The sequence below is a fragment of the Zootoca vivipara genome, chromosome 10 (genome assembly GCF_963506605.1).
Source record: "Zootoca vivipara chromosome 10, rZooViv1.1, whole genome shotgun sequence".
Classification (NCBI taxonomy): Eukaryota; Metazoa; Chordata; class Lepidosauria; order Squamata; family Lacertidae; genus Zootoca; species Zootoca vivipara.
Window position 1 is genome coordinate 70,465,457 of NC_083285.1, and position 12,204 is coordinate 70,477,660.

General features: G+C 49.9%; 1 protein-coding gene across 4 annotated transcripts in view; it reads left to right on the forward strand.

Annotated features, from left to right (window-relative positions):
* Positions 1-12,204, forward strand: part of CPT1B (carnitine palmitoyltransferase 1B) — a 36,393-nt gene that overhangs the window by 2,338 nt on the left and 21,851 nt on the right. For 2 of the 4 annotated variants that reach the window (XM_060279312.1, XM_060279309.1), the window contains exons 2-4: positions 5,999-6,162; positions 10,818-10,957; positions 11,362-11,539. In XM_060279312.1, coding sequence (XP_060135295.1) covers positions 6,022-6,162; positions 10,818-10,957; positions 11,362-11,539 — 459 coding nt within the window. In that variant the 5' untranslated portion in view covers positions 5,999-6,021. Of the gene's footprint in view, positions 1-3,648; positions 4,422-4,640; positions 4,789-5,998; positions 6,163-10,817; positions 10,958-11,361; positions 11,540-12,204 lie in introns of those variants that run through there. The other 2 variants (XM_060279310.1, XM_060279311.1) reach the window with 2 other exon arrangements.

The window sequence follows — 12,204 nt, forward strand, 5'->3', positions numbered from 1 at the left end:
AGAAAAGTCCACAAGCCCCCTCCCCCCGCCGCCTGTTTCAGGGGAATTAGGGCGACTCCTGTCGGAAACCCCAAAGGTCATCTAGTCTAATCTCAGGCACCAAGTAGCTACTAAGTGTGGTGTCAGGATAGGCAAGGAGGTGCTCGTGCCCCCCCCTTGCCCATTTGTTGCCCAGCGATGCCCCCTGGCCAGTGGTGGTTCCAGCTGTCTTTGAGTCTCAGTTGCTGAGCATCGCAGGTGGGGAGAGAAGGGGGATTGCATCTGGTTAAGAGATTTAGAAGTGCCTGCAGGATCAGGCCCATGATGCCATCCTGCCCTGTGTCCTCTCCTCACAGTGGCCAGCCAGGTGCCCATTGTGGGAAACCTGTGCAAGGAGGACCTGAGCACAAGAGCAGCACTCTCTGCTCCTCTGGTTTCAAACCAGAGAAGCTTTGCTGCCTCCAGCCATGGCTATTAGTAGCCATGATAGCCCTCTCCTCCTCCAGGAATTTGTCCAGGCCTCTTTTAAAGCCGCCTAGTTTGGTGGCCACCCCTGCTTCCTGTGGGAGGGAGTTCCACAGATTAACTTTGTGCTGCATGAAGAAGTCCTTTTGTCTGTCCTGAATCTTCCATCTGTGTGAGATCAGGAGGCTGGGCGGCCAGGTGGTCCTGCAGTTTCAGGGGGACCCCAGGTGCTAGTCCTTGGGGACGGGTCACTCGCTGCTCTTCTCCCTCTTAATTTCATATATTTCTCCTTATAAAACTTCTTGCGAACCTACTAGCGTAATTTGTTGTTCACAATTGTTTTTTCAAATAATTCTCAAATTTAGTCCAGTCCTTCAAGAACCTCTGGTCCCGCCGGTTTCGAATTCTCCCTGTCATCTTGTCCAATTTTGCGTAGTCCATTAACTCTGTGCTCTTATCCCTCTTTTAAACAAACGCAGGAATTGCCAGCTGGTAAGCAGCAGCCAAGGCAGCAGTTCATCCCCCCCCCTCCAGCCCCCCCCTCATTCATCTCAAACCCAGTAAGAATGATAAGAAAAAATAAAGATGATAAGCAATCCCTGCCTTGCCTTTATTGGCAAAGTCCATCTATTGATGCTTTGTTGAGTCATCAGTGGATCAGATTGCTCTTGTGGAGGGTTGTCCGAGGGGCAGGCTCCACATTCCCAAAGAACCTTCGAATTTTAGAGTGGGAAGGGACCTCCGAGGGTCATCTAGTCCAACCCCCTGCAGGGCATTTTGCATCTTTTTGTAAAGGCACAGGGTGCTACTGCATGCATGCTTCTGAACTGCGCTGGTGGTGCCTGAGTATACAGACCAGTGGAACCAGAAGGCACTTTTGTTATGGTCAGAGGCACTTTTGTCATAGTCCGATTCTGCTTCTACTATTAGTGTTCATATTTATGTTCACTGGCCGCTTACTACAAAAGTATCTCGGAGCGACTTACAATGTTAAGTCTTTCGTAGAACAGGTCAGAGTCGGTGGAGCCTGAGACTTTTAATCTCAGGGTCATGGGTTCAAGTTCAAGTCTGCAGGACACTGATGACCTTTGTGTTCCCTCCCATCTCTATGAGAGTATGCCTTCTGGCTACCAAATAATTTTTAAATAACGAAGGAAGCCTCCGTGTCGCACAGAGCTCCTCTTTGCATTTAGGAGCCATAACAAAGATGATGTTGTTTGGCCAGTTTGCTGCCGTTTCGGAACAAAGTTGGGAAGGAGGCTGGGCTAGGCACCACTTTCAGAATGCAATGGGCGTTGGAGGAAGAAGCCACAATTGCTCACTCTTGAAAGAAATGCACTTTGCACGCGCTCAGGAGAAGAACTCTCTCTCTCACGGCTTCTGGAGCTGATCCTTTTCTCATTTGACAGCAGCCTTCTGGGAGTGACGCACCGGAGGGAGCCTGTTGCTCATGTGCGCCTGACGCCCAGGGCAGAGGCTGAGACTTCCCTTCTTGGCCCCAGCCCAGCCCCACGTGATGGAAACAGCCTCCCTGAGCCAAGGCTGAGCTCTGTTCCCAGCAGGAGATATAAACAGCCAGTCCTGAGTGGCAGGAGCCGGCCAGAGAAGGTGGCTGGAAAGTGCGCTGGGGAAAGGGGGGGGGCTCCTGGCTCAGGACTCCCCTTCTCCTTCCATTGCATTGCTGCTCCCAACAAGGGCTGGCAGAGAGGGAGGAGGAAAAAGCCCCTCTCCGGAATAGAGTAGTTCGGAATAGAGGAGTTGCTTTGGAAGACGATCATCAGGCATCCGCCCAACATGACCAGTCCAACGAAGTTGACGTTGAAGAATCTTTGCTTCAACACTGGTGATCTTTGCTTCTTCCAGTACACTGATATTAGTTCGCCTGTCTTCCTGTGCGATGTGTAAAAAGACACCGTTGATGGAATCTTTTGAGGAGTTGGAGATGGCGTTTATAAGTGGTCCATGTTTCAGAAGCGTACAGTAAGGTTGGCAGTACAATAGCTTTGTAAACAAGCATTTTGGTTTCCCTGCGAATGTCCCGGTCCTCAAACACTCTTGGCATGAAGGTCAGCGGAGACAGCGATGCCTTTAGGATTTATGGTTTTATTTACACATACATGTGACCTGAGTATAAGATGGAGGGGCTCACAGCATTAAACCCCCCAACAGATCTTTGCCTCTCCGTTAGGCAGGGCTTGGAGCCCAGCACAGAGCAAGCCGGTCCCTGTGTGTCTCCAGCTTCCTGCCTGCTTCCAGCTCACCTTGCACACAGTTCTCTGACAATCGCCCTCCTACCGGTACCTACGGTAGCAGCTGAGTGAGGGGGTGGACGAAAGGCCCACCCATTAATCCCTGAAGGCCTCCTCACTTGGTTGTAGCTTATGCAACCTGGCTCATTCTTTTGGGATGCTTAAGAGGCCAACTAAGGTCTTTAGGATATACAACCTGACCATAAGATGGAGGGGCTCACAGCATTAGCACCCCAGCAGATCTTGCCTCTTCATTCATTGCTAATCGTCCTGCTTAACTAGTCAGCCAAAGCCATTGCCTAGACAAAGGGACTGGTTTGGCAATCTTGCGCTTCTTCTTCTTCTTCTTCTTCTTCTTCTTCTTCTTCTTCTTCTTCTTCTTCTTCTTCTTCTTCTTCTTCTTCTTCTTCTTCTTCTTCTTCTTCTTCTTCTTCCCTTGTAGTCCGAGGAAGATTGTCTTCCATAAACACGATTTTAAAAGTGAGCTTGTAAGTGACTGTGGAGGCCAGTTCTGGATCCACACGTCCTTCCACAGTGGGGACATTGGTTTCTAGGCGGGAGTTGATCATGGTGTAGATTTGCCAAGTGTGCCTTCCTCTTAGAACGCTTCTCCCTTGTGTCCTGAGTTCGAGTGTCTTCAAAGCCCATGGCACCTTTGGTAAAGGCTGTTCTTCAACTGGAGCACTCATAGGCCAGTGTTTCCCAGTTGTCTGTGTTCTACTATATTTTTAAAGATTTGCCTTGAGTCTTTCTACCCGCACAGATACAGGGTCCCAAGAACGGGGAGGGACAGGACAACATCCTGACTGGCCTCCCAAACCCGCAACAATATTTCAGATTGATAGCCATTATGGCAGGCATCCCCAAACTTCGGCCCTCCAGATGTTTTGGACTAGAATTCCCATCATCCCTGACCACTGGTCCTGTTAGCTAGGGATCATAGGAGTTGTAGGCCAAAACATCTGGAGGGCCGCAGTTTGGGGATGCCTGCATTATGGTGAGCACAACACCAGGCCGTGTAAACTGGCCATTTCTTAGGCAGGCAGAGGAAAGCCACTATTTAGAAAGTCTTTGCCTTTTTCCTCTTTCCTTAAAGGAGATGAGCTCTCTGCTTTCCACAGCAGCACAACCAGGCAGATGCGGTGGCACAAAAGGAAGGGAACGTCTGTGTGTCTCTCGTTGGAAACCAAAGGCATTGGTCTATTGCTACATCAGGAAAAAATAACAAAGAGATTGCATGCGTTGAAGTATACAAGTGGTGTAGACGATTTTGTTGAAATATGACATCCTTTTATAAAATAATCCCGGAGAATGGCGACTACCGAAATCACAGATCGGACTTTGGCAAACTTAACTAGATTGATCTGTCCTGGGGGCAGGAGAGTTAGGATTGTGGTTTTGTATTCTTTTTTCTCTCTCTTTCTTGTTATATATTGGAAATCAATTTCAAAAACAACAACATGGAGGTGCGGAGAAGGGAGAAGTTCCCCCTGGTGACTTTCTGCCTGCCACTCGGCTGCTAGAGGGGCAGCATTTCTAGCTATGAAGATGATGTCCAGCCCAGGCTTTTTGCACGGTGAATCCCCTGCAGGCCTCATGCCCTTCCCCAGTAGTGGACCTGTTTCTTTAAATGGAGCAGGCAAGGAAGGTGCTCTGTCTGGGGATTCCATGGCAGTTGGGGGCTCAGAAGAAAGAGGCTTTCCCCCTGCCCTGAGAAGACATCCACCGGTGAGCAGCTACCTTTGACCTGCATCTCGCAGGGGGGAGGTGTGAAGCCCTTTCCTCTAGGAAGAGGCTCCCAGCTCTCGCACTCGCACCACCGGCCCTCCAAAATACCTTGCTTCTGCAGAAACCCCTTGGCTTGCCTTTGGTGCCGTGCAGCCCAAGAGGGGGGTGATTTCCATTGCCAACTTTGCCTTTCTCTTCCCCCCCCCCACCTTCTGGCAGGGCTGCTGTGCCTTTGACAGCTCCATGACGGGCAGGAATTCAACAGGACGAGCTTTCCCCAGCATGGAGATGCGATGAAGGAGGAAGCTAGACCTTCCGCTCTGATCCTGGCTTGCTTCAGCCTCTCTCCTGGGAGCTGCTTTGGGTGGTACCGTACTTTCCGAGCAGATGCAACCGCGCCAAACTCCTTGCTGTTTCTTAAATGGGTGCTATCCCCTTCCTTAAAATAAAATAGGAACAAGGGCAATTTCTAAAGGGCCCAGCGAGGCAAGGAGACCTCAGGAACTGCCTCTTGGCCTACAGATGGTCCCACGCACTGAGGTGCAAAGCAGGGGGCCCTGCCCTGTGTACCTTGCCATAGGAAGCCAGGGGACGGACTCATGTGCAGGGCCTTTTCTGTAGTGGCACCGTGGCTTTGCAGTGGCGGGCAGCTAAAGCGGGCAGCTTTGGGGGATGCATATTAGATAATCTGAGACTGATATCTGGAGCTATGATTTTTAGTGGCTATGTCGCTACGTTGTGCTGTTCTGATTTTCAGCGTGTTTTTTTTTCTGGCGGGATGCAGGGGTACGCATACCCCTAAACATTTTGTGAATCTAAATTTGGCCTCATTGAGGGGCATTATTTCAATTAGTAGGAAAATGAGAGTACCCCCTAAACATTTTTTTTCTTTTGGGGAAATAAAAGCACTGCTAGTTTTGATTGCATCGTTTATTTCATGTGTCGTGAAGTGTTTTGAAATAAAGAAATGTGACCCTTTGGAATCTGACATCCGAACCACTAGGAATAGAGGCAGGGAACCTCAGGCCTGGGGGACAGATCTCTTTAGCTGGCCCTTGGAATCCTCCCTGGGCCACGCCACTTGTCTTCAGGCAACACCCCTCACTGACCCCCCCCCCCCCACTTCATGCACCTCCTTGATTGTTTCTGCCTGGCAGGGGGCGCTTATCCTGGAAGTCTGACCTACCTCTTGCTTGCCAGCCTCAGGGGAGAGTGGGTGGGTGGGTGGGTGCTGAGCAGCAAGCCCACTTTACCTGGGTGCAATTTGCATTTGTGGCTCCGCCCACCACTGCCATGCATCCCGTAAAGTTGTCAAGACCCTTGGGGTGTGTGTGTGTTGCATAACTCCGTCGTACCCTCCAACATTTCTCCAATGAAAATAGGGACATCCCAAGGAAAAGCAGGACGGCTTCTGTAAATCTGGGAAAATAGGGACACTTGGAGGGTCTGCGATGTGGGGCATGTATGCTTTTATGAGGGTCAGTATTTTACAAGAACCCTCTGGGCTTTCTGGGGATGGTGGAGTTGTCTCATTGTGGGTGCTGTTCTCAACCCCTCCTCCCTCCACCCACGTCCAGGTGACAGCGGCGGACCCTCCAAGATGGCGGAAGCCCACCAGGCCGTGGCGTTCCAGTTCACGGTCACCCCGGAAGGGGTGGATTTCCAGCTGAGCCAGGAAGCCCTCAAGCAGATCTACCTATCCGGCCTCTCCTCCTGGAAGAAGCGTTTTGCCCGCATCAAGGTGAGCAGGATCTGAGTTCGAGTGGAACAACGCAGAATCCTTTTTTTTTTTTAAATATTTTTATTAATTTTCCAATTAAAACCAATTATATCACATTCAATATTTCAAATTATACACATATATATATCAATCAAACCGAATGTTATGCCAAATCATCTAAAGAATTTTTTATTTGGGTTCCCATGCTTCAAGAAATTGGGAATTCCTCGCAACTGTCCACTGCCGTCTTTTTTCTAAAGTTCAAATCGTCCTCCAAGTTCATAATAATCCAGATCTTCCCCTTACAGTCACATAGATGTTTTCCACTTTCATCCGATTGTTTCCCAGCCGCTGAGATAAATATCAAACCAAGTTTCACAGATGTTCTTTCTCCTGTGTGAGTTAATCAGTCCAGCCTCCCCATAAATCTTCTTAATGGAGCTCCTTGTTGCGTCGAAGCAGCCCGAAGCAGCGCCATCTCAAAAAGCTCAAATCACTTTCGCTTTCTCTCATAGCCATGAAGATTCACGATCATTATAGAATTTACAGCTTTTTCAGGCAGGAGACCCAAACATCAAACCATAAACTCTTGGTAAATTAATGGATCTCCTTGCCCTATAGCTGAACTTAGCTTCAGGTCGCTGCTCCAATTTAAAGTGCGTCACAACTCATAAATCCTCCGAGCGCGTCCAGAACCCCTTCCGCCCGACTAGGGGGAGGCTTTTCTCATCGGCAACTCCACATCTTTAAAAAAATATGTTCAGTAACAACAGTTATAAAGTTCAACTCACACAGTCTTTTGCTTCTCTTTCACTCCAAACAAGCCAGGACATCGCGTCCGGGAAGGTACGATGCAGCAATATGAAGGGAAAAAAAATAAAAACTCACTTCCCTTATCGCTCCGTCCCCATCAATCCTTCTTCCAGATGCAGTGCAATCTTTGACTCCTCTCCTTTCAGCAGCATAAATTTCTCAGCAGTAAACAGCGCTTCTTCCCCTCCTTCTGAAGTATGTCCATAGATTTAAGCCTAATTATCTTCTTTAACCATGGAAATCCCCGCCATGCAGATTAGCGTCCGGGAGTCCTGGCCCTCGTAAGTGCTCAGCCCAAGCTCCCCCCACTCCAAAAACAGTCGGAGTGGGTCAGGGGGCATCGCGGGCCAGCGGCCCCTCTCCGTAACCCCTGGAGAGGGTAGGGGGTTGCCATTTACTCCCCTAGCAACCGCCAAATTCCTTACGAAGGTCAGAGAGATGGAAAACAGGTCCGCCATTCCTGCAGGCGGAAACCGGAACCACAACGCAGAATCCTAGAATTGACCCGGGGCTGCCCCTGCTGCTCTGTTTCCTTCCAATGCATTGCAGGGACTAGAGGACCTTTAAGGTCCCTTCCAACTCTACAATTTCCTTCAGAGCTTCAGAGTCCCCTCTAGTGTAACTACCTTGGATTTTATTTCACCTGTGTTAGCCTCATCTCTTCCACAGTGCCGTATCTGATAATCCCCTCCAGTGCATGGCCTTCACAGAGACATCCCCCCCCATTGAAAACTCTCTCAAAGAATGCTTTGTGTGAGGTCCGGCCCACCCAAGAGGCAAGGGGAGGGGTCTGCCTCAGGTGGTAGGTCTTGCCAGCATAGAAGATCCCAATGTCAGCTTTGTTTCTGATGTAGATTTCCCCTCTCCCTTTCTTCCCTGGCTGGGCGGGCGGGCATCCTTTTGGGGTCTGCCACGGGTGCCAAAATGTATTGGGCTCTTCTGTGGCGATCCCTCGTAGCCGAGAAAGATTGTCTTCCAAAAACATGGTCTTAACAGTGAGTCCGTAAGTGACTGTGGAGGCCAATTCTGGATCCACACATCCTTCCACAGTGGGGACATTGGTTTCCGGTGGGAGTTGGTCACGGTGTGGATTTGCCAAGTATGCCTTCCTCTTAGCACGCTTCTCCCTTGTGTCCTGAGTTCGAGTGTCTTCAAAGCCCATGGCACCTTTGGTAAAGGCTGTTCTTCAACTGGAGCGCTCACAGGCCAGGGTTTCCCAGTTGTCGGTGTTTATGCAGTCATACCTCGGTTTAAGTATGCCTCGGTTTGAGTATTTTCAGTTTAAGTACTCTGCGGACCTGTCTGGAATGGATTAATCCACTTTCCATTGCATTTAATGGGAAAGTTTGCTTCAGGTGAAGTATGGACTTCCGGAACCAATTACACCCATGCTTCGGGTTAAGTACACTTCAGGTTGAGTACTCTGCGGACCCGTCTGGAACAGATTAATCCACTTTCCATTACTTTCAATGGGAAAGTTTGCTTCAGGTTAAGTACGCTTCAGGTTGAGTACTCTGCGGACCCGTCTGGAACAGATTAATCCACTTTCCATTACTTTCAATGGGAAAGTTCGCTTCAGGTTAAGTACGCTTCAGGTTAAGTACTCTGCAGACCCGTCTGGAACGGATTAATCCACTTTCCATTACTTTCAATGGGAAAGTTCGCTTCAGGTTAAGTACGCTTCAGGTGAAGTACAGACTTCCGGAACCAATTGTGTTTGTAAACCAAGATACCACTGTACTGCATTTTTAAAGATTTGCCTTGAGAGAGTCTTTTGTTGGCCACCAGCATTACGCTTTCCATTTTTAAGTTCGGAATAGAGTAGTTGCTTTGGAAGATGATCATCAGGCATCCGCACAACATGACCAGTCCAACAAAGTTGATGTTGAAGAATCATTGCTTCAACACAGGCGATCTTTGCTTCTTCCAGTACACCAATATTAGTTTGCCTGGCTCTGCTTTATATTGTTGCAGACCTGTGGGGGTCTCAGGCACCCACACAGGGTCTGTGTCCCTTTGGAGAATGGAAGACACGACGGAGACTGTCATGCTGAAATATATAGGGTTTATTCACCTACCGGTATTTACATACACCTTCAGTCTGGACGGGGTCCAGATCTTATGGCAGAGTCATTCCAAGAGGCAGCAACATCAGGGCATGGGTTGGCAAACTAAGGCCCGTGGGACAGATCAGGCCCAATTGCCTTCTGGATCTGGCCCGTGCACGGTCAGGGAATCACCACGTGGATCGCCAGCGCATGCGTTCTTTCCCTCTCCCCCCTCTCCCTTCCACGGCGGCAGTGGTGGCGCCTCCTCCCTCCCTCCTCCTGGCTTCTCCCCGCCCTGCCTAGAGGAGGAAGGGGGCTGGGCTTTGTTGGTGCCAGCAGCAGCGGAGCTCGAGTGGCAGTCATTTTAAGCAGCCCCTCTCCGGTGCCCTTTCACGCCGCCAACCCCTGCCACTCGCAAGACACAGGTAAGCAGCCACCAGCCCCCCCCCCCCCCGGCAAGGTCTGAGGGACGGTGGACTGGCCCCCTGCTGAAAAAGTTTGCTGACCCCTGGTATAGGGCAGAACACAAATTCAATCAATCAATCAAAGATGGATCCCCCTTCTTCCTCTTTCCTCTTTCCTCTTCCCAGGAATCCCTGCTTCAAAACTCCATTTTCCTGCCCCCTCCAACCTACACCCCATCACCTTGGTAATATCTCACCCCTCCCAGGCCTAAGGATTCCTCTCCTCAATGGCCCATCTTCTCGCAACGAAACCAGCCCTTGCATGCTCTGAGTTCGGGATGCCAGTTGTAGAACTTTGGCAAACCTTGGTCTGTTAGGAGAAGACGCTTCCTGGGCTATGGATGCTCCGAAATCCTTGCTTAAATGAATGCCAGTGGGGGGTGGGGAATAGGAACACCCAGGGTCATCTAGTCTAATCCCCCATAATGCAGAAAACATGGCTTCTCTCTCTGTCTTTCTTCCTCGGAGAGAGGACTGCAAAAAGCAATAGCTACCGTATTTTTTGCTCCATAGGACGCAACTAGTTTTTAGAGGAGGAAAACAAGGGGATTTTTTTTTTTGCTTTCTTGAATTTTCCTAGGCATAGCCGCAAAGTCCTAGAGGCCTAGGTGCCTTTGCCCCCGCCCCCCATTAAATATTTGAGGAAGCATCTTTTGCAAAGGGGGGGAAGCTCCATTTATTTTAGGATCAGCTCAAAGTTGTTCATCTTTTTTGCAAAAGGGGAAAGCTCCATTTTTTTAGGATCAGCTCAAAGTTGTTGAGTTTCCTTGCAAAGGGAAAAAATACTGTTTTTATGGGGGTTCAACTCACAGTTCTTCAGCTTTCTAGGAGAGGAAAGGGACCAATTTGTACAGATAATCTAATCAGCCAGTCACATGTCTCCCTCTGCAGACAACAATTGAGGCCTAGCCAAGGGGCCGGGCGAGGTGGGAAGGGAGCTAGCTCCCTTTTCTCCCTCCCGATCTTTTGCAATCAACTGCTGAGCAGGTTCCTTTCAAAGCTCTCTTTCCCTCTTGTTAGCCTTTAGCTCTTTCTAAAAATAAAAAGCACGGTCTGCTCTTCGCCCTGGGCAATCTGGCTCCAGGGACCATGCATTCGCTGCATAAGACGCACAGACATTTCCTCTTACCTTTAAGGAGGAAAAAAGTGCATCTTATGGAGTGAAAAATACGGTATACAGAATGGAACAGCGTATCTCAATTTCCGTTCACAAGACTCCAATAATCAGTGCTGAAATGTAAACACAGACATGTGACATATAACAATCCCACACACCTGCAGCCTGGGAGGAATGGAATTCCCAATAGGTTCCTTGTGCTCCCTCACCTTCTGACACGGCTGCTTCCCACAGAACAGCATCCTGAACGGTGTCTACCCCGGAACACCTGCCGGCTGGCTGGCGATCTTCGCGACAACCCTGGGCTCCAGCTTATTCCACATCGACGTGTCCATGGGGCTGATCTTCAGGATCCAGAGGCACCTGCCACGCAGGTGAGTGCCCACCTCATCTCCTTCCCTCCTGGGTCTCCCCGTACCACACACCTAAGCCATACGTGAGCATGCTCTCAATGGCACAGCGATAGAAGGCAAGTAGCAACTTTCGTGGAAGATGCTTTTTCCGTAAAATTCTCAAAAAAATACAGTCTGTGCTGTGCCTTCTTTGCAATCCCCCTCATATTGACACTCCAGGACAAATCCTCCTGTAACTTAATACCCAGAAATCTGAACGTTGTCACACTCTCAACACAGGTTCCACCAATCAAAAGCAGCTGGACATCGATTTTCTGCTTCCTGAAGTCCACAAGCTCCTTTGTTTTCTTTGTATTTATAAGCAAAGTAGTGGTTCTGCACCACTTTGGTATCAACCGCTCCACTTGCCCTCTCTTTCCCCCCAGCTGCAACTACTGCCTGAGTCCCCGGAGCAAAACCCTTCTGAGCGTCGTCCTTTTCTCCACGGGCGCCTGGATCTCGGGGATCCTGCTCTGCCGGCAGACCCTCAAGCTGCTCCTCTCCTACCAAGGCTGGATGTTCGAGCCCCACGGAAAGACCAGCCGCAGCACCAAGATCTGGGCGGTGAGTGGCCATCGCAGGTGGCTGGGGGGGATTATTCCATTGCTCCTTACTCGCTTTTTGTTCCTCAAAACGGCGGAATTAGTATTTTTGTCCGAGACGCGCTTTTACTGTTTGCACGTAGATTTTTTGCGCGGCACCCTTGTTTTCATCGTAAGCCACCTAGGATAGCTTGTGGAAAGGCAGCATATACTGTAAGGTGAAGGTAAAAAGGTAAAGGACCCCTGGACAGTTGAGTCCAGTCAAAGGCGACTATGGGGTACGGTGCTCATCTCACTTTCAGGCCAAAGCGGCTGGTGTTTGTCCACAGACAGCTTTCCGGGTCATGTGGCCAGCAGGACTAAACTGCTTCTGGTGCAACGGGACTCCGTGACAGAAACCAGAGCACACGTAAACACCGTTTACCTTCCCGCCACAGCGGTACCTATTTATCTAATTGCACTGGTGTGCTTTCGGACTGCTAGGTTGGCAGGAGCTGGGACAGAGCAATGGGAGCTCACTCCGTCGTGGGGATTTGAACTGCTGACCTTCCGATCGGCAAGCCCAAGAGGCTCAGTGGTTTAGATCACAATGTCCCCCGACTGCCCCTAAAGTGAGCAAGTAAATTGTCCTCCATGGGAATGTGGAGCACTGTGGCCCGCAGGTCCCGGGGCTGTCCGGTCAAATCT